Below are 20,241 nucleotides of genomic sequence, written 5' to 3' on the forward strand. Positions count from 1 at the left end.
ACCAACACTGAGTCGCTGACGTGGCACCTTCCCTTAAGACCAACTGGCCACATTGTGGCCAGCTGACTACATTGGGCGCCTTCCACCCCGGAAAGACTAATGATTCATTTGGACTGGAATATACTATATATGGGTTTGCCTTTCCTGACTGCAGGACCATAGCCAGTATCCGTGGTCCAAGGGCTTACACAATGTTTGATCCACCAGTATGCGAACTTTCATAACACTGCATCAAACTGAAGGCACACACGTTCCAGCAAAGGAGGTGCCAAAGTGGGCCCATGACCGTGGAATCAGCTGATGACGTTACTACCAGGCCACCTGGAAGCTGCTGGCCTGGAACAACTTGTCGCGGCCACCGTTCAGATCCTAGCTTGGAAACGATGCCATGAAAGAATGGGGCACCATCCTCCAAAACACCCGAAATCAACAACACATTGTTTGTGCTGTGTTCCCAATAGGTAGAATACGCGGGTCTGGGAACTCAGAGGCGAAGCGAGAGAGGCCCAGCTTACCATCCATCCCAGTGATCCACTTTTGGAATGTGTGCTTCCTGTCCCCTCAAGGCCCTGCAAGGTTAGAGGTCGTGGTTCTCCAAGGGGTAACATGCTACCAGGGGACACAGCAAGAATCCTATTCTATATTCTTGCTATATTCTATATATGCTATAATCTAGCTATATTCTAAGCTACGGATGCCACCGGGACACTTCAGGTTTCACATGCCACATGGATATGAAGAGGAATGTATCACTGCCTTTGCAGGGCCTTGAACATCAGGAGGAGGTAGGACTGCACAGTGGGGACAGGGAGGAATATGTGTGGCGCCCAGGTTATCCACTTAGGCATCTGTTGGTACTCCTTGTGCGACTTTGATGGCAAATGAACAAGTACAGCCGCCACAGCCTGGGAAGGGCATGGGGACCAGGGGCTCAGGGATCCCTCGAGGATAAGGGAATGGATCATTGATCGGCAAGCCGCTGAGACAGAGAGAGGTGCTAGCTGGGGGTGAGGGGAATCTAGAATGTGCCGTAGAAGAAGGAGACCAATGCATATCATTTATTTATGCCACTTTTATCAAGTGCAGCAGTGGGGGCTGTCGTTCATCCCACTAACCGTGCTCTTTCAAGGTTCCCCCAGCAAACAAGACCAATTATAGTCCTGGCAATGCTGCTCCCAGACAGGGTGAACTTACTCTAAGAAGCAAGTGAATCTGAGTAGTGCAAGGAGTGGACTCTGTGCTCCCCCCAGATCCTGATGCCTCCCACCTGCACCTTCAGGCCTACACGTCTATCTCCCGGCTTCTGGGAATACTTGCTACTGACGGCTCATAGTGCTGTTCCTCACCGGGAATTGGCCTCTGCAGGAGGGATTTGCCTTCCCCATGATTAGGCCTCCTTCCAGGGGGCAGCCTGTGGCTAATCGTTGACTGATGTAAGAATCCAAAAGCCTGGATACCCCACCCCAATTGGGGTAACTCTGAAGGGTCATTCTAGCTCCAGAGCTCCCCCAGAGGATTGGCTGAGGCTTCTGTTGTGGCTGCATCATAGCTGAACCTTTCCTTCTGCTAAATCCTGTTCCCTCACTCCTCCCCCGCAACAGGTGTTGTTCCCAAGAGCTCTCCCCAATAAGTCTGCACACAAACCTCAGAGTCTCAGGGCCTGCTTCCAGGGAAGTCTAAGAAAAGAAGCCACAGTAAGAGATATAGTTTATATAACCCACTATATACATAGATACATAATAACCTGCCCTATATATGTAATATATATTATATGACATCTGTAATATGTTATACAGCAAATATAATATAGCATGGTTTATATAATATATAACATATAATATATTGCATATTACATACTATGTGTATATGTACCTAGAAAGTATATAAATATACACATATAATTGGAGTGAAAGTTTCAGTAAATTACCTTTACTGTGTGCAATGGAGTCTGATATTTCCTATTCTATTTTATTCCAGTTCATGAAGAAAAACATACACATATATATGTATTATATACTGTAAGCCTATTATATAGCAAATGTATTATATAGTATATGTCATATATAATATACGGTATACATTATTGATTATATTTCTTGGAGTAACAGTTCCACTAAATAATAATAATTATACTTCCAATGTGTAACATATTCTTGTCATTTTCTATTTTCATTTATACTGCTTCATGAAGAAAATGAAATGTTGGTCACAAGCCAACAGGTGAGGCACAGTTTGAAAAACACTGGACCAAATTATCTCTAAAAAGAGGAGATAAGTCTCAACCAGAGTTTGCAACTTTAAGCCACAGAGGATTTGAGACCCAGGAGAGAATGGGAGGGGTAAGGTTTGGTGGGAAAGGTGTCAGAACTCTAGGTGTGCAATCCATTATAGACTTTGCAACAACCCCTCTTTATTCCAGGCTGGAGTGTGGATGGTACTTGCTATATCTGCAGGTTGGTGATGCAGAGGTCTCTGTTCGCCATGCTGAGCCTGGTGTACACGGGATCTTTGTCCATCCCACCCCATCTATAGAAGACACTAAAACATTTGCTAGATTGACTGGAAGAAAAGACTAGCGCAGCTGCTGGGGGGTGTTCGGAGACACAGAAGGGAAGGGAAGAATCTTTCACTGTATTCAGCAGGTGCTCAATAAATGCTTGTTGGAGTTGTGATTATGGAAAGGGGGAGGGTCCTGTTAGTATCCAGTAGGTAATTAATAAATGTTTGATGGAATGAAGGAAAACACAACGAAGAATCTTCCAGGAGTGTAGGAGTGGAGAAGGGAAGTCTAAAGGATGGTGGTTACCAATATACAACAGGGGCCCCATTAAGGTTTGTTGACTTCAGTGGAGCAAAGTTAGCCAAGAAGATGGTTTCTGTGCGAGTGGGTGTTGGTGAAGAAATTAGAGCATGTGTTTAAGACCTGCTCTATGGATTGATGGAGCAAAGAGGATGTGGTTGTTTGAAAATAATACACTAAGAGGTTAATAAATGCTTTTTGGATTAATTGGTGGGGGGAAGAGCAGTTGGGAAGATGGTTACTAAGTGAGGAAAGGACCTAGCCAGCATATAGTAGGTGCACATTATGAGCTTTCAGGATTGCACAGTATCAAAGGCAGGATGGAGATTGTTGAAGGGCGAATTGGGGTTACAAGAGGGGGAGGGAAAGAGGCATTGAATATGGGGTCCCTAGTATACAGTAAGTGCTCATTAAATGATTGTGGGCTTGAATGGAGAAAAAGCCAAAGAGAATACAGCTGGTGGTTGGGGTTAGAAGGAAATGGAACTGAAGGAAGGTTCTTCCTGGTATATAGTAATGCTAAATGAACGCCTCTCACACTCTGACACATGGAAAGTGTGCAATAAATATCTGTAGAATGAATAAATGGGCTCTGAATAGAGAGAAAGGCTGCTGGGTAAATGCTCCTAGAGGAAGATGCGATTTAACTAGTAAAAATCTGGTAACTCAATACATTTAAATTGAAGCAGACCCCTGGAGCGAGGGCTCTTGAGATGGGGCAGCAACTTCCAGACATGGAAAGGGGACGTTGAGAATGGCCCTTATACAGTAGGAGCTCAATAAGTGTTAACTGGCTTAAATAGAAGAAAGACCCTTTGGGGTATGGACTTGAGATTGGGAGAGGGAATCCTAGGGACCTTGAGAGGAGTGGGAAAGGAGTAATCCTTATAAACTGGGCTCTAGATTTATCAAAAGAAAGGACCCTAGCGAGAGGCTTTATGACTGGCACAGGTTCTACTAGGGGTAAGGAAGGGGTATGCACTCCCTCCATAAAACAGGAACTGCATATATGCCCACCAGATCCACTAAAAGAAAAAGATTTGGGGAAGAAGGTGTGAACATAGAGCACACAGGCGGCACTCTATAAATGCTCACAGGAGCCATTGGAGGAAAAGGCATCTGGGGGAAGGTGATTAGAGTCGAGCATCTGGCAGATGATAAAAAATGCTCACTGGATCCATTAAAAGAAAAGGTCTTTGCGGGGGTGGGGGACGGTGGGATAGGCATACAATCGCTGGATTCATTGGAGGAAAAGTCTTTCGGGGAAAGGAATGGGGATGCAGAAGATTGATCTATGTAAGCTTGATTCTCCATCCTTGAAAGAAAAGGCTTTTGGGGAGAGGGCACAGAATCAGGCACACAGTGGTGTTCCACAACTGCTCCAAGGAGTGATTAAAAAGAAAAGGTCTCTGGAAAGAGGATTGAAATGATGCATACAACAAGTGCTAGATATATGATCACTGTATTAATTGGAGGTAAGCCTTTATGGAGAAGGTCTAAGGTTGGGCCATGCAGAAGGTGTTCAACACATGCAGACTGAAGCCATTGGGGAAAGGGTTTGGGGATGGGGTAAATAGCAGGCACTCAATAAATGCTTGCTGAATACACCGGAGGAAAAAAGCTTTAGAGAAGGCTCACACAGCAGGCAGGTGATAAATGCTAGGTGGGTTCACCAAAGGAAAGGTCATTGAAGTAGCCTGAGAATGGAGGATAAACGAGGCACTCAATAAATGCTTTCTAGATCCATCGTAGGAAACAGATTTAGGGGAAGAGTCTGATGATGAGTCACACACAGAAGGTTAAAAATGCTCAGGGGACTCATTTGAGCAAAATATGTTTGAGAAAGGGGTTTGGAGATAGGGCATACACCAGGCACTTAATAAATGCGTCCTAGATCCTTTGGAGAAATAAGCCTTTGGAGAGGGGGCTTGGAGTTGGGACACACAGAAGGCATTCAATAAAGGCTCCCAGGACCCATTAAAGGCAACACATTTTTCCGTGAGAAGATGGATGGGATACGCAGCAGGCAATCGATGTTCACTAAATAGCTTAAAAGGTCTTTTGGGGAGAAGGCTGGGGTGGGGCACATAGCACACTCAGGATACATGTTCACAAGACCTATTAGAGAGGAGGCCTTGGGGCAAGGTTTGAGGGGGGCAAGACACATAGCAAGCTCTCGAAGTACGTTCACAAAATTCATGGAAGCCAAAGGCTTTGGGGAAGGGCTCCCAATAAGGCACACTGCAGGTACTTGATAAATGCTCACAGGATCCATTAAAGGACAAGGCCTTTGGGGTGAGGGTTGCGGGGGTGGGGGGCGCGGACAGGGCACATTAGGCTCTCGAATGCTCACAGGATATACTGAACCCAAGGTTTTTGGGAAGGAGGTACACAGCAGGCGCCCGATAACTGTTCCCTGTATGGATCTAGAAGACCTGGGTGGGGGGCAAGGAAAGGCAGGGCACATAGGAAGCGCCCAGCATAATAATTTAAAGGAAGAGGATTTGGGCGAGGGGGCCAGATGTCTGGCACACAAGCGGCGCTTGATTAAGTGCTCATCGTGGAACGATCTGGGGACCCAGGCCCGCGGGAAGACGTCCGCAGCAGTGGCTTACCAGTCGGTGTGGGGCTCGTCGATGACCAGCAGCACCCTGGCGGCAGCGCCCCCACGACCTGCGCCCCCAGAGCCGCCGCCCACCTGCTCGCTGAAGGTGGCGGCCGCGGCCGCCGTGGTCTGCTTGACCGCGTTGGACAGCGACGAGAAGAAGCCACCACCCCCCGAAGACCCAGGGCTAGGGGCAGCCGGAGAGGCCACAGGGGCGGACACGGAGGCCCTCTCGGCAGTGGCAGTCGCGGGACCGGGCGTGGCTCCGGGGCTGGGGGCAGCAGGCGGCGGCGGGGGTGGCTGCGGGCGCTGCAGGTCTGTCATGTACCCATTTGGCAGATTGGCCATGAAGTTGCTGTCCGACAGGCGGCGCCGCAGGTAGTTCATGGCTGCGGCGCAGGGCAGGGGGTCCTAGGAGCAGTCTGGTCAGGAGCCGCGGGGGCGGACCGCGCGGGGCCCAGGAGCACAGCTGCGCTCTCAGGCACGACGCGACTCTTCCGTTGCCCGCTGCAGACTGAGGCAGCGCCGAGTCGCCGCCGCCGCAGCGCGGATGGTCGCGCCCGTCCCCCCCTATCTCGCGCCCTGCGTGGTGCTGTCCAGCTGGGCCGGCGGCGGCGCGGACGCGACCAAGGCGACCAGGAAGGGGAGTTTGCGAAGGAGCGGCGAGTGACGTCAGCGCGCCTTCAGTGCTGGGGCGGCGGTGGCGCGCGCCGGCAGGCGGGGGCGAAGGAGCTGTCCGTGGTGCTGAAGGCGGCAGTGCGCACGCGCCACGCCGCAACCTGTTTCCCCTCCCCCTCGTCCGATTGGGGATGCGCAATTTGGGGAGTGGGGGCGGGGTAGGTACTTGTCAGGAGAGTTGGGGGTGAGTGGTCTAGCAAGACCCCCACCCCGCCTCATTCTGGTCTTCGCACCCAGTCGCATCCACACGCAGGATTCTCGGCAGATACTCAATTTCCAGTGTTGATATTCGCCACAGAAGTCACGTGCGAGGAGGCGGGGGTGAGGTGGGACCGGAGGAACACGCAGAGACTCAAAAGTAGAGAAATCACCTTCTCACCGTGACGGATGGGGGTCACGCGCCGTACCCTGGGTGGGGGGAGATCAATTTCCCATATCCATACAGGCTCAGCTAGGCAGAGAGAGGGTGCGGGGGCGGCATCGACAGCATCAGATAGGCAGACTTGGACACTTCGGCAAGGTACACACCGTTGCAGGGGCCTGGAGGCACACAAGAATGACACACATGTAGAGATACGTATAGACACACACGTAAGTAAAGAAACACACGGAGGCATGTACAGAAAACCCACCGCTCTAGGTCTATAGGCATACACAAGCCCAGGGTAACACATATGGGCATGCATGCCTCCATGCACGCATATCCGCCTATACACACACAATCGCCACACTGGCACACAGAGACCCGGGGAAACGCGCACGTACATGCACACCCAGACAAATTACATGCCCACAGCCGATCACGATAAACCTAGATCTGCCACACAGACACATCGCCTGAAGCTCTAGCCCTGATGTGTGTCCATCTCCTCCTGCTCCCCAGCCCGCGGCCCTACACACACACTCAGTCTATATGCCCCCATCTCTCTGCCCTGGACAAGCCCAAAACCACCATAACCACCTTGTATCATCAGGTTGTCTCCCCTGAACCACACAGACTTTTCCTAGGGTATGTACACAGTAAGTGCCAAATAATGTTTGCCACATGAGCAAATGACCTTTATAGTCCAGGCAGAGGTGGGCTGTGGAGGCCATCCTGTCAGCTCCTGTAAGATCCTGACTACAATGAAAGCATGAACCCATTTAAAAACAATCACTTGCCGATAGTACCCAATACTTAACTATTGTCTCATCCAACCCTCACAGCAATACTATGGGGTGGGAAACAGTTCCACTTGCAGATGAAGGCATTCAAAACTCCAATTCATTCCCAAAGGGCCATGTTGACTTTGTGATCCATACATTTTTTTTTTAACGTGCTAGAAAGAGGTGCCCGTGTGGCTGGAACAAAGTGAGCAAGTGGCAGGAGATGGGGTCGGAGAGCTTAGCAGGGACCAGACTGAGCAGGTCCTTGTGAGTGATGAGGGTGGACCAAGTGAGGTGGAAGGAGCTATGGTACGAAATGGGCACATTTGGAGTCCCTTCTGCCTGCAGGATTTTCAGTCGAATCATCCACCTATTCATTTGTTCATTCTTTATTCACTAAATCCTTGGCCTGTTTAAACAAGGTAGCGATGGTGTGGAGTCTAGAGTCAGGGTGCTTGAAGTTCAAACTAGGCCTCCACCATCCTCTTGGGAAAGTGACTTAACCCCTCTGAGACTTGGTTTCCTCATCCGTCAAAATGATCACCTGACCCACCTATAAGGGTGTGTGTGCAGGGGTGGGAGACGACCTCTATATTTTTGCTTCTGCCAGGAATCTCTCTCTCCATCTTTACTTCTCTCACTCAAGGATCACCTTTGGCCAAGGTCTCCAGGAAGTCCCTTCGTTCAGGGCTCAGATTCCATCTCCTCTTCCCCCAGCTTCCCACAGTCCTCAAGTCAAATACTTCTTCTCCTCCCTCCTGGGTGCCAGGCAGCCTCAGGCCCACTCCCAGGTCTTTTCTTTGACCATTCCTTCCCTCTCTTTCCTGGATGTTCTCTCTGCATTCCATTTCCCAGTGTTCCCCAAATGAGGGACTCCCCATCAATCGGGTAATTTTCCAACATTTAGAAGTATGTGCTTCTCAGTTTTTTGCTCAGTAACTGAAGTAAACAAGCTGTGTGCTGGACCCATGGTGGCCTCTCTGGGGAACAGGAGCAGCTGCATGTCTACAGAGCTTTCTGGCTCCTCTGGGGGCCAGAAGTTGGGGAGCTTAGGAATCTGTCTCCAGACTGCCTCTTCCCGGGGCCCCCATTCCTAGGTTTCTACTATTCATGGCCCCCAGCATCATTCCCTTTCTCTAGGTGGCTCTATTTCCAGAAATTCATGTTTTGTAGATTGTTTTGCAGAAGAATGAGGATTCCCCTCAGGAGTGTCTCAGAAGCAGAGGTAAGGTTCCTCTGCACTGTCTCCGTCTTCTCCAGCAGGAATGAATGAACCGAAGGAGCTCCAGGAATGATTTTCTTTGTTGTGCAATGGTGAGCAATGACTCTGAGACACACACCCATGACATATGTTCGTAATCAGTATTGTACCCATGTTTATAACTCACACACATGTATCCATGGCACACTAACGCACATGTACATGCATGCATGTGTGCACGTGCACACACACACACACACACACACCTACAATTCAGATTGTTATGGTACACACATGGCTGTAACTTTAAATGCACTCCAAATACACTCAATACATCCTTACTTCTTGCACAGACTCATAGGTGTGCATATCACACATGCACAGAGATATGTGTCTCATGACACACAGATTTCCACTTTCTTGTAAACACAGACCTCTCATACCCTGTAGTAGCAACCAGAATCACTCACTTCAGCTCAGTCTTCCCCAGATGGCCAAAAATTCACCAACTTTGTCTTTACTTCAACCCATCAACTGACCTGTTTTACAGGGGGAAGTCAACCCAGCGAAAGTGAGCACCCATTCAGACTCCAGGTATCATTAATCTCCCATCTGAACCCTTTCACAGAGGGGTCCCTCCACTCACAGCATACATGGGGCTTCCATGTCCAGCCTACTTGCTTTCTGTGCCTCAGTTTACTCTTTTGTAAGTGGGAATGATGATAATACTCTTCTAGGTTTGTTGTGGATTAAATGACTTCATGCTATGCAGTCTTAAAACAGTAACCAGGCGCACAGCAAGTACTCTCTAAATAGTGGCTAATTCCCGTTATGATGATTCTTAGGATTTGTCTCATCACAAGGGGCTCAGAATTCAGTAAATGTGAATTAGTGCAAAATTGAATGAGCAAATGCTAACAGTATTAGTGTCTGGGTTTGTTCCCTTCACTGTGGAGCCACGTGCCATTCTGACTCCTCTTCTCTATTTCCATGATGTCCAGCGCTATTGTTAGTATACAGTAGGCGTTGATAAGTGTTGAATAAATGTTCAACAGAAAGGATCACATATTCTGACTTTGTTCCCTCGCTCAGATGTCCTCTCCTTCTACCAGCCCTCCTCCACCCCAGATGCCCAGACTTAGTTCTAGTATACAGTAGACGCTATCAAGTGTTGAATGAATGCACGAATACTGAAAGAATCTGTGTCTGGGTTTGTCTCAGGGTCTCCTTCTGGCAGATACTGACTCCAGCTTCTCTTTGCTCCTGCCCTAGCTCAGAGCACCTCGTGAGCACTTCCTCGGTCCACCCCCGGCCATCCCCCTACTTTCGGTCTCACGGAGCTATTCGTCTCTGCTAATTGCGGCATTGGAGCAGGGCTGTTGGGAGTGGGTGGGTGCAGGTGTTCGAACGGCGGGGTGCCAACCACAGGCACGCCTCTGCCGCCTCTGCCGCGGTTCAATGCCGAATTAACGCGGAACCGCCAGCCGAGAGGCTCTGGCGGGTGGAAACCTGGGCACGCCGGCCAATCAGAAAGTGCCTGCCAGGACGAGTAGCCAACCAGGAAACCCATAACGCGGAGCTCTGCAGAGGAACGTGCTGTACTAGCCAGGGGCGCTGCGGCAGGCAGGGGAGAGGGGGGTTGGCGCTGGGGCAAGACGGCGGCGAAGGGACCGATACTCGCCTTCACTCCTGCCAAACTATGGGCACAGTGGAAAATACTGTTTTCCACAACAAGCCACTGCGACTCTGCCTGTGCTGTGCGCTTTGGCTCAGAAGATGCTATTGCCCCACTCCTGGGGAAGAGACCCGTTTATTGAAGTTTGGGAGGTCCGGGGGTCAGAGTGGGAGAGAGAGGTGTTAGAGCTTCTGATCCTCAGGGTCTATGCATTCAGGCACGTGTAGACATGGCCGTTTCTCCTCCACCACCGCCTTCTGCCCCTGCAGCACCTCGCACAGTGTTGATGGTCTCCCCCAGAAGGTCACGTTCTTCTCACCCTGACCTTCGACCACAGTAATGGTGGGCCTGGGGCATTAGAGGGGGAATAGAGGGGAGAAGCTCAGGGAAGGCAAGAATGCATTCAACAAATTCTTATTGAGTGCCCACTGTGTGCCTAACACTGCTTTCTGGCTACGAGATACTGGGAGATTTCTGTATCTTCCCCTCTGCTCATCTGAAACATAGGAATAATTGGAATAATAATAATAATACCCACCTTACTGGGCTGAATGAGGATAACTGAGTTAGTTTAGGTAAAATGCTCAGAGTGCTGTCTGGTATACAGTAAGTGCACAATAAATGCTTACTCATTGACAAGAGTTACCCTCTCCTACCTCCCAAACCCTTTACATCTCTCCCCATTGCCCACTGGAAAAGACCTCAAATGCCTTGCCCTGGTATTCAAGGCCTTGTTTTCGGGCCCACATGCCTGCCCCAAACCAGCCTCTCTCTCTCTCTCTCTCTCTCTCTCTCTCTCTCTCTTCCATTTCATCTGGACTTAGTCCCACGTTCAGAATGGTCTTTGCCTGGCTTGTTCCTCCCACGAGGCAAGCACTCCATTCATCCGCTCTCACTCCAGTTTAAATCCTCATTCAAATCCATTCGTTTCCCCGCTCTGTCAAGTGCTTCCCGCCTCCACTCAACACCTCTAACTCCTCTTCAAGAGCCCCTTCAAACTCCAGAGCCAGAGATCACTCCCCAGATGGCAGGCCTTCCATGAGTTGAGAATGGCTCACTTACTCTAGTGGCTTGGTGTATGTGGAAATACACAAGGGAAGAGTGGGCGTTTTAACCCTCTCCAACACCTGGGCCACCAGGAAACACTTTGGGTGGCTGGTCACCTATGTCCAGGACTCTGCTCACACAGTCCTGACACTGGGAATGCCCCTGCTGACCCCTTCCTGCCAGGGAACACCCGAGAAGCCTCCTGGGCCTCGGTCAAGACAGCAGCCCCTTTCTCATGCTCCAAGTCTTCCTCATTCGCCTTCTATCAGGGCCCTGCCGGCCTGGATCCCTTGGGTGACCCAAGGGACCTGGGTTCTGTGGGTCTGTGATTGTTGCCGAAAAGGCCTTCAAGGGCTTGGGGCAGTGAGACGTTGAGTGAGATGTGGGTGGCTGAAGGAATGAGTAAGTGAATGAAGGCCTGAGTGACTGAAGGAGCCAACGGAAGCATGGGTAACGGAGAGAGCAAGAGCGCACGGTCACAGGAAGGATTCAGGGAATGGGGGAATGGCTGAGTGACTGAATGAGAGGCTCAGAGAGCACAGAGGCTACCCATTCTCCCCTCACTATTCTCTTTCTCAGCTGCTTCCTTAGTTTCTCTCCTCTCCCTGCAGGTGAGAGATGGCACTCGTCAGGGCAGGCACCTTAGACCAGGGGTGGACGCCCTAGTTGCAGGGAGCTGAGCAGACTCTCCCGCTCTCAGTGCTCACATATCAATATCACAACCCCCTCCTGGGCACACTTTGGCCCCTCACTCACGGGAACTTGGGGAGCGGGGCCGTGCAGAGGCGCTGGCGGGTTTGTACGGGGTTGGGTTTACAGGGAGGCATGCACAGCCCCCAGGAACTCCACTCCGACCACGAGCCTTTCCCTGCAAGGAGTCAGAATGAGAGGTCTCAGTGGGGTGGAGAATGAGAGAGAGAGAGAGTGAGAGAGAGAGATTGAGAGGTGGCAGGGACATGGGGTCCACGGTAGAGTCAGAACCCCCCCCCCTCACTGCATGGGTTGCCCCAGCCTCACGGGGCCATCCGCGGGGGCACTCACAGGGGCAGCGCTGGATGTTATAGCAGTGACGGATGTCTTGTTGTTCGCCGATACACCGCTGTCCCTCGAACTTGCGGCCCTTGCAGCTCCGAGAGCGTGTCTGCTGGCCCGGGATCGCCTCACAGCTGATACTTTTTATGTTCCGACGGGTGCAGGTGCTCCACTGCTCCCAGGGCCCCCACTCCCCGTTCACTACAGAGACAGGGGCAAACCAGAGAAGGGGTCCAGTGAGGGGATCCGGAGCAAGGAATGAAGACCGGAGGAAGGAGTGGGGGTGAGCAGATGTGGGGCCAGGGCCGGGAAGGGGGGAGTCAGAGGCAGGACCAAGGCATGAGCAGCCGGAACTGGGCAGCAGAGATGGGTGAGGGCTAAGGCGTGGCAACGGCGCATCTTGAGGTACTGACCAGGGCAGGGCTTGGCCGTGTTGCAGATGAAGGTCCGCACGGCATCGCCAACACAGAAGGGGCCCCCATGCTGGGGCTCAGGACGATTACATGTCCGTTTTTCCAGGACCTGGCCCAGGCCACAGGTCACAGAGCAGGGGCTCACAGGGCTCCATGGGCCCCAGCCACCAGCCACTGTTGGGGGGGGGGGATGAGAGTGAGAAGAAAGTCCCCCTCGACCTCCCCCTCAGCCCCTAGACCCTCGAGGCGGACGAACGAAACCCAAATGAAGAACTCCGCTGTCACGTGGTCTAGGATCTCTCTCCCCTGAAATGGCATAGCGCCCGTGTCCGAATCAAGAAGAGAGTGTCAGAGGCCTCGTCCCTGTGTACCTGGGCAGGGTGGCAAGCCAGGGCAGGTCTGCTGTTCATTCTCTGGCCCCGGGCAGGGCTTTCCAGGTGGCTTCTTGGAGGGCTCAGGTGCAGAACACGTGCGGCTTCGTCTCTCCACGGGCTTGCTGGGTCCACCAAGGCAGGAACCCGAGCAAGGGCCCCAAGGGCCCCAGGCAGCCCAGGCCCCATGTACTGTGGCGGGACGGGGGGTGGGGGGGATGCTAGGTGTGGTCATGGATGCTGAAGGCCTCCGGCCCTGGCAGTTCCCTGCTGTAACCCCCCGGCCCACCCTGGGTCCCTGCATCAGTGCTCCGTGGGTGCCTTCACTCACTGGGGCAGACCTGCTGGGTGTCGCAGGGTTCGGACTCCTGTGGCTTTCCTGGGCATTGGCCCCCACACTTAGGGGAGGGGTTATCACATGTTCGCTGACGGGTCCGGGTCCCTTTGGAACAGGTGACAGAGCAAGGCATCCAGGGCCCCCAGTTGGACCAGCCACCCATCTCTGTGGGAGAGAAGAGAGGGGGACAGGATGGAAGTGGGGCCATCATGCGGGGGTTCTCACTTCCTCACGTGCCCCACGTCCTCTGCTACACCTGGTCCACCATCATTGCCCATCTAGACTATTGCAGTAGCCTTCACACTGGTCCCCTCTGCTTCAGCCCTCACCACATACAGTCTGCCCTCCTCCTGACCGTGACAGGGATGTCACAAGCCAAGTCCACTCACGTTTCCCCTCTGCCCACAACCGCAGAATAAAAGCCAGCGTCCTCATTCTGGCCCACTAGGATCAGTTCCCCTTTGATCTCGCCTCCCACAACTCTCCTCCAGCCACGCCGGCCTGTCCCTTAGCGCTTCACAAATCTCAGGCACAGTCCTGCCCTTAGGGCCTCTGCCCTGATTGTTCCCAGGGCTGGGTGACAAGCAGTGCTCGCCCGCCTTGGGGATCCTCCTCACCAGGACAGCACTGCTGGTCCTCACAGGCCTTCAGCTGCCACTCGAGGGTCCCGGGCTCCACCTTCTCAGAGCACTGCCCGCCCCAGCCTATGCAGCGCCGGTGCCGTAGGTGGGATCCCTCGGTGCAGGTCACTGAGCAGGGGGCCCACGCAGACCACGGTGACCATTGTGGGAGCCTGCAGAGAGGAGCACATATGTCCCATCCTGGCTGGTGCTGGCAAGGACGGTGTACTGGACTACAGAGTGTGGGGGCATGGGCTGAATGTATGTGGCACGGCTTGATCAGAGTACCCACCTCTTTAGGGCTGTCAGGGATTGAATGGGAAGAGGAGGGCACACAGTAAGTACTTAACAATATCACTGACGTTCACGAGCGGGGACCCGGAACCCTTTGAGTTTCCCCAAGGAGAGTGTCAGGCATGCAGTAAGCAAATAGAAGGACTAGGGGCCCAGAACCGTCGTCAGAGACCTGCCAGGCCACCACCGGGCATGGTAGCTGGCAAACAGGAAGTGCTTAATAGGAGCTATCATCCCAGTGAGCTTGGAGACCCGGTCAGAAATACCTCAGATCTATCCCCAACTTCCTGCACAGCATAATACTAAACTGATGTGAACTGTTGACATGACTCGGGGCCCAGAGCTGCCTTGAAAATTCCCCAAGCTCCCCTTCCATATGGTGTAGCTAGGATATACAGCAAACTGTTAGAAAACATGTCTGGCATACAGTAAGCGTTCAATACATGTAGGCTGGCATCATGATTGGGAGACTAGAGCCACCCTCAGAAATCCTCCAGCTCCCCATGACCTCTGCAATGCATCCGGTATGCTGGGAGTGCTCAATGAACAATGTGAAGTGTCATCATAATTAGGGGCTAGTCAGGGGCCAGGAGCTGCCCTGAGAATCCCCCAAACTCTCCCACCCCACAACATGTCTGTATGCACTAAGCACTCAGTACGAGCTGAAATCACAATTAGGGGACATGAGCTACCTTCAGAACACCTGATCTGTACTCTACCCACAATGCTTCCAGCATGCAGGAAGTGCTCAACAACTAAGCTATGGTAGTGGTTCTCAACCCGGGAGTGATTTTGCCCCCGCCCCCCCGGGGGAGGGAGACAACTAGCAATGTCTGGAGACAGTTTGGTTGTCGCAATTTGTTGGCGGAGTTGCGACGGCATCCAGTGGGAGGCCAGGGAGGCTCCAGAACACAGGTTTTGCATTGCTCGGGTCATCCCCCTACAGTAAAGAATGTTCTGGCCCTAAATGTCAATAGATAGAGGCCAAGAACTTCTGAGCTGTGGTCCTGATCAGGGCCTTGGAGTCGCCCTTGGAAATCCCAGAGGAAGAAAGGGCCCAGTTCTGGGTGGCCTCTCCTGCAACCCCAGGCGCCCCCTCACCTGCACGCTTGGCACAGCTTGCTGCCAGGCTTCTGGAAGGCGTAGGCAGGGTTGAGGCAGCAATCTTTCACACTGACACCTCCCCCCAGGAGGCCCATGCACTTGCCTGAGGCTTCCTCATACTGGGTGAAGCAGAATACGGGGTCTGAGCCTGGAACAGGGTTGGGGGGCACGGTCAGGGCTGTGCCGGGCGCCAGCACCCCGGGGTGCCCTCCCCCACTCACCTGTGGCTGGCAGCAGAGTGAGCAGCAGCAGCAGCAGCCGAGGAGCCTGCATTCCGGCGGGCATGTTGAGCACTGAGCCCAGCGGCTCTGCCCTCCACCAGAGAGGAGGCCTGGCTCTGTACCCGCTGACCTGGCTCTGGAATCAGTGGGAAAGAGGAACCAGGCCAGGAGGAACTGAGGGGCGGGGCGGCAGCGGGGAGGGGAGAGCTCACAGGGTCTCCGAAGCTCCAACCTCTTTCCTGTCACCTCTGCCCCCGGGGGGGCCTCCTGCTCTGCTCTCTCCTCCCTACTTCCTGCCTCAGTCTTGGTCCAGTTTTTTTTTTAATATTTTATTTATTTTTGAGAGAGAGAGAGAGAGCATGAGCAGGGGAGGGTCAGAGAGAGAGGGAGACACAGAATCTGAAGCAGGTTCCAGCTCCGAGCTAGCTGTCAGCACAGAGCCCGACGCGGGGCTCGAACCCACCAACCGTGAGATCATGACCTGAGCTGAAGTCGGACGCTTAACCCACTGAGCCACCCAGGCGCCCCAGTGTTGGTCCAGTTTTGCTCCTCAGCTTCCCCAGGACCCACACCCTGCCTGGCAACCCTTGAGCACTCAGTCAATGTTCCCTGGCCACACACTTACTGAGAGGAAATGGAGCATACACTTCCTAGCTGGGTGACCTTGGGTAAGTCATTTGAACTTCTCCGAGTCTCAATTTCTCTACCCGTAAAATACAGTCTCTACCACAAAGATGGGGTCAGCCTCAAGTAGGTGTCAGACAAGGGGAAATGAGTGTAGTGTGCTCAGTGTGTCCCTCCTCATTGGATGGAGCAGGCATTGGGGGGAATTGCTTCATCCCCCTCTTTCCTGAAAGTGAGGTTCCCTGTGGTCAGCATGGGGAAGGGCGGTCAGCACGAGGGAAGTGAGAAGAGGAAGTGAAAGTATGGCGGAAAGGGGTGTGGGAGTGGAGTGAAGCGGGGCTATCCACTATCCCCGGGGCAGCTGGGGCCTGGGAAGGGGGTGGTTGGGAGGGACCGAGCTTGTCCACGATCCATCAGAGTAACTGGGGTGGGTAACAAGCCCTACCCTGAGCCAAATCATCAAGTTTGTTACAAAGACTGGGAGTTTCAGATTCTCGAAAGTCCTTAGAACAGTGCCTGGCATACAGTAGGTGCTGTTTGTTAAATACATTCATTCAACATGTACTGAGTACCTAACGGGGGTACAAGATGCTGTTCTTGGCACTGGACAGAACAGAGAGTAAGACAGCCCCAAATCCTGGCCTTCGAGGGGCTTATGCTCTAAAGGAAGAGACAGACAAAAATGGTCCCTTCCCTCACAGAGGCTTTTTCTAGCTACCCTTTTTGTATGATACCCCTGACACTCTGTAGCCCAGAGGCTGTCAAACCTTAGTGTGCATCAGAATCATCTCAAAGGTTTGTTGAATCACAGATTGCTGGGCCCCACCTGTTTCTGATTCTGTAGGTCTGCGGTAGGACTCAAGAATGTACATGTCTAGGGGCGCCTGGGTGGCTCAGTCGGGTAAGCGTCCGACGTTGGCTCGGGTCATGATCTCATGATTCGTGGGTTTGAGGCCCCCCCCTCCCCTTTCGGGCTCTGTGCTGACAGCTCTTAGCCTGGAGCCTGCTTCCGATTCTGTCTCCCTCTCTCTGCCCCTCCCCCACTCGCACTCTGTCTCTCTCAAAAATACATCAACATCTTTAAAAAGTTTAAGAAAGTTAGGAAGGCAAGGTCTCATTTCCTCTGCATTCATGGAAGGAGACTACCGTTCTGCAAACGAAAACAAGGTGATAGGATTTGATTTGGCCCAGTGTTAAAAGAGAACTTTTGCATGAATGTGGGTCTTATGTTATGGGGAATAAGGTATGTTGACATTTGTGTGCCTTACAGATGTACTACTTCCTGATAGCATACGCCCGTCTTTGCATATGCTTTGAACAAAGGGATCTTGTTAAGATTCCAAGACTTCAAACATCAGCGCTGCGTTAATCCTGCGGAAACAAACTCCCCAAGAAACCTGTGATTCTGGTTGGCTGTTTTATCTAATCACCCGTTGCCCTGGTAATAATGATACAATCGATATTTCCTTTGCGTCTAGACTGTATACTCCTAGGACTCCCTGTGGAAGAGAGTCGCTGGTGCCTCCATCTTCTCCCGGGTTTGGCAATAAAATGAATCTGCAGATTTCTTATTTCAACGGAGTGAGAGATTTAATTATTGCACTGCCACCTGATCTGCTGTGTTTATGTGTTTCTTTCTTGTCCATCACCCTCACTAAAATCCCTGCTCTCCAAAGGGCAGGGATTTGTGCCTGGCTTGGTAACTGCTGTGACCGCAGGGCTCAATAAACAGGTGCCGAATGAATAAATCTGTGAGGTCAACAAGACTCTAGAGATTCTGACAAGTGCGATGAAGAGTCTGGGATGGCGGTAAAAACGTGGGCCTCGCCGCTGGGGGCACAAGCAGCATCTCAAGGGTTGGAACTGGACCAGACTCCCTGGAGAGGGCTTGTGCCAGGTGAAAGCTGGGAACACCAGTGTTTCAAGTTTCGGAGAACTGAGAGAAGCCAGCGCAGGGGACGGAGGAAGAGGCGGGACCTGCGGAGGAAGTGGCTTTGTCCCAGGCCTGGCACATTCCATCCGTGGTCTCTCAGTCTCATTTGGCCTTGGTCATTTTCTCTCACTTTTTTTGCTTTTAAACACAGTTACACACATACATACTCGGTCTCACAGCCTCTCAGCCTCTCCCTCAGACACACACTCAGGGAGTCATTTTCTCGGTCATAGATTCCCGGTCTCCTACAGTTTCTCTCCCTCTCTCTCACACGCACCTGCGTGTGCGCACACACACACATGTGCGCACACACACTCACGTCTTATAGCCTCCCTCATTCGGCCAGTACCACCACCATTTCCTCTTACCAGTTTTTCACAGGCACACAATGCAGTCACGCTTTTAGATGTTTCTACCACTTAGTCACGTACCAGAATAGTCACTGATTTACAGCCCCTGCTGGTCTCTCATGAACTTTCTCGCACACAGACGAAATTACCGTCTCTCCTATCTCTTCTCACCCAAGCCCCCATCCATCTCACACACCCACAGTTGCTGACAGTACCTAAAGTGCACACGCACGCACAGTCACACGCTATCCTAGACACGGTGTCAGTTACCTTGTGTCACGTTTCTTCTCCAGCAGCGTTCAACATACCCAGCCTTGATTTATAGCCTTTGATAGTCTCTTGCAAGGAGGTTCACACACACTCACACCATCAGTGTCTCAGATGCTGTCTCAGTCACCCATTCATTGTCATGGTCACGTTTCTTCAGTCAGCCTCTGCCATCTGTGGTCACCAATTCCCAACTGCTATGAGGTTCTCGGCGTCTCTCTCTCTCTCTCTCTCTCTCTCACACACACACACACACACACACACACACACACACGGTCTCTCATGGCCTTGGTCCTTCACACCATCATTTCCTTAGCGGGGACACTTGAACACAGCTATAGCCTTGCCCACCTCTCCCACACACCAATCCCATGGCCTCCCAGGGCCTCATTTTCTGTTTTCCGCACGCATTAAAACCTCTAATTAGGGGCACCTGGGTGGCTCAGTGGCTTAAGTGTCTGACTTCGGCTCAGGCCATGGTCTCACGGTTTGTGAGTTCGAGCCCCGCGTCGGGCTCTCTGCTGTCCGTGCAGAGCCCACTTCTGTCAAGACAGATCCTCTGTCCCCTTCTCTCTCTGCCCCTCTCCAGCTTGTTCTCTTTCTCTAAACAAACAAACTTGAGAAAACTCTGATTAAAGTCCCATGTGAGAGGTTTCGCAGACCCACACTCGCTCACACGTGGCTGGGCCGTTGTTCCTTCTTGGCTCTCACTCACGAACGCATACGTGGTCTCTTGTACTGTTTCAGTCACTCAGCCTCGCCATCGTTTTCTTTCCTGTTGTCACAGTCCCTGAGCCTCTGGGCTAGACTGGAGTAGAAACTATAATCAATCTTCCACTCATCTCAGGTGTACACACACACACACGCGCATGCACACGCACACTTTGCAGCCTCACGCTCCCCAGGTCAGAGCTATTTTATCTCCGTTTCTTAGTCTTTGCTAGTCTCAAGTGAGCGATGTTGACACACACAACCGCGCATTCCTGGATCTTGCGTCTCAGGACCCCATCTGGTCTCGCAGCCATTTTCTCCTCATACACTCGGCTTCCCCCACAAGGCTGCCATGGCTTCGGTTGCTACCCCAGCCTCGTGTGATGTTCCGCACACAAGCCATCTGCCGAACACAATCACCTGCCTGTTTACAGTGAAGTGTCTCTGACCACCTCCACCGCACCTTCGTGCCCGGATAGGCTCACACATTGTTTCGGTCACTCAGTCTGTCTGGCTCACCATCATCAGCCTGTCAAATGGTCTCGGAGGTGTGGCCCCCGCTACCTTTGCCTAAACAGGACTTCACACGTACCTCCAGCCTCTTGCACAGTATTGTCATCGTCATCACTCATTCCGTCCCACAGTGGGGACGCAGCCAAGATCTCTCCCACAGACATGATGTCGGTTGTGGTTACAGCCACCACGCTCTCATACATGGTTTCACACACGTGCGTGCACGACCCCAGCTCGCCACACTTTCTCTCTTCTTCACACACCTGGCCACTGATCTGCGGTCTCTCTGACACACACGG

General features: G+C 52.3%; 2 protein-coding genes across 3 annotated transcripts in view; both read right to left on the bottom strand.

The window, feature by feature from the left end:
• The window catches only part of SYN1 (synapsin I), a 49,651-nt gene extending 43,745 nt beyond the window's left edge, over positions 1 to 5,906 (bottom strand). For both annotated transcript variants that reach the window (XM_039216754.1, XM_039216755.1), the window contains exon 1: positions 5,416 to 5,906. In XM_039216754.1, the coding sequence (XP_039072685.1) occupies positions 5,416 to 5,792 (377 nt within the window). In that variant the 5' untranslated portion in view covers positions 5,793 to 5,906. The remainder of the gene's footprint in view (positions 1 to 5,415) is intronic.
• A 4,301-nt stretch (positions 5,907 to 10,207) lies between these two features.
• Positions 10,208 to 16,256, bottom strand: LOC120219865 (complement factor properdin). Its single transcript, XM_039216745.1, has 10 exons — positions 16,170 to 16,256; positions 15,545 to 15,680; positions 15,321 to 15,471; positions 13,923 to 14,098; positions 13,300 to 13,470; positions 12,969 to 13,160; positions 12,598 to 12,771; positions 12,194 to 12,385; positions 11,909 to 12,020; positions 10,208 to 10,453 (listed from the first exon to the last, which is right to left on the bottom strand). Exons 1-10 carry the CDS (start codon positions 16,185 to 16,187, stop codon positions 10,288 to 10,290), a joined length of 1,488 nt encoding a protein of 495 aa, XP_039072676.1. The 5' UTR covers positions 16,188 to 16,256; the 3' UTR covers positions 10,208 to 10,287.
• Between the last annotated feature and the right edge of the window lie 3,985 nt (positions 16,257 to 20,241).

Source organism: Hyaena hyaena, unplaced genomic scaffold (genome assembly GCF_003009895.1).
Source record: "Hyaena hyaena isolate Hyena2069 unplaced genomic scaffold, ASM300989v1 scaffold_658, whole genome shotgun sequence".
NCBI lineage: Eukaryota > Metazoa > Chordata > Mammalia > Carnivora > Hyaenidae > Hyaena > Hyaena hyaena.

Bases quoted from the DNA above. Each gene is read 5' to 3' on its own strand.
- LOC120219865 (XM_039216745.1), bottom strand. The intron at 15,472-15,544 runs GTGAGTGGGGGA...ACCCTGTTCCAG, and splicing joins CACTCTGCTGCCAGCCACAG to GCTCAGACCCCGTATTCTGC. The intron at 10,454-11,908 runs GTGAGTGAGGGG...CTAATGCCCCAG, and splicing joins GCCCCGCTCCCCAAGTTCCC to GCCCACCATTACTGTGGTCG.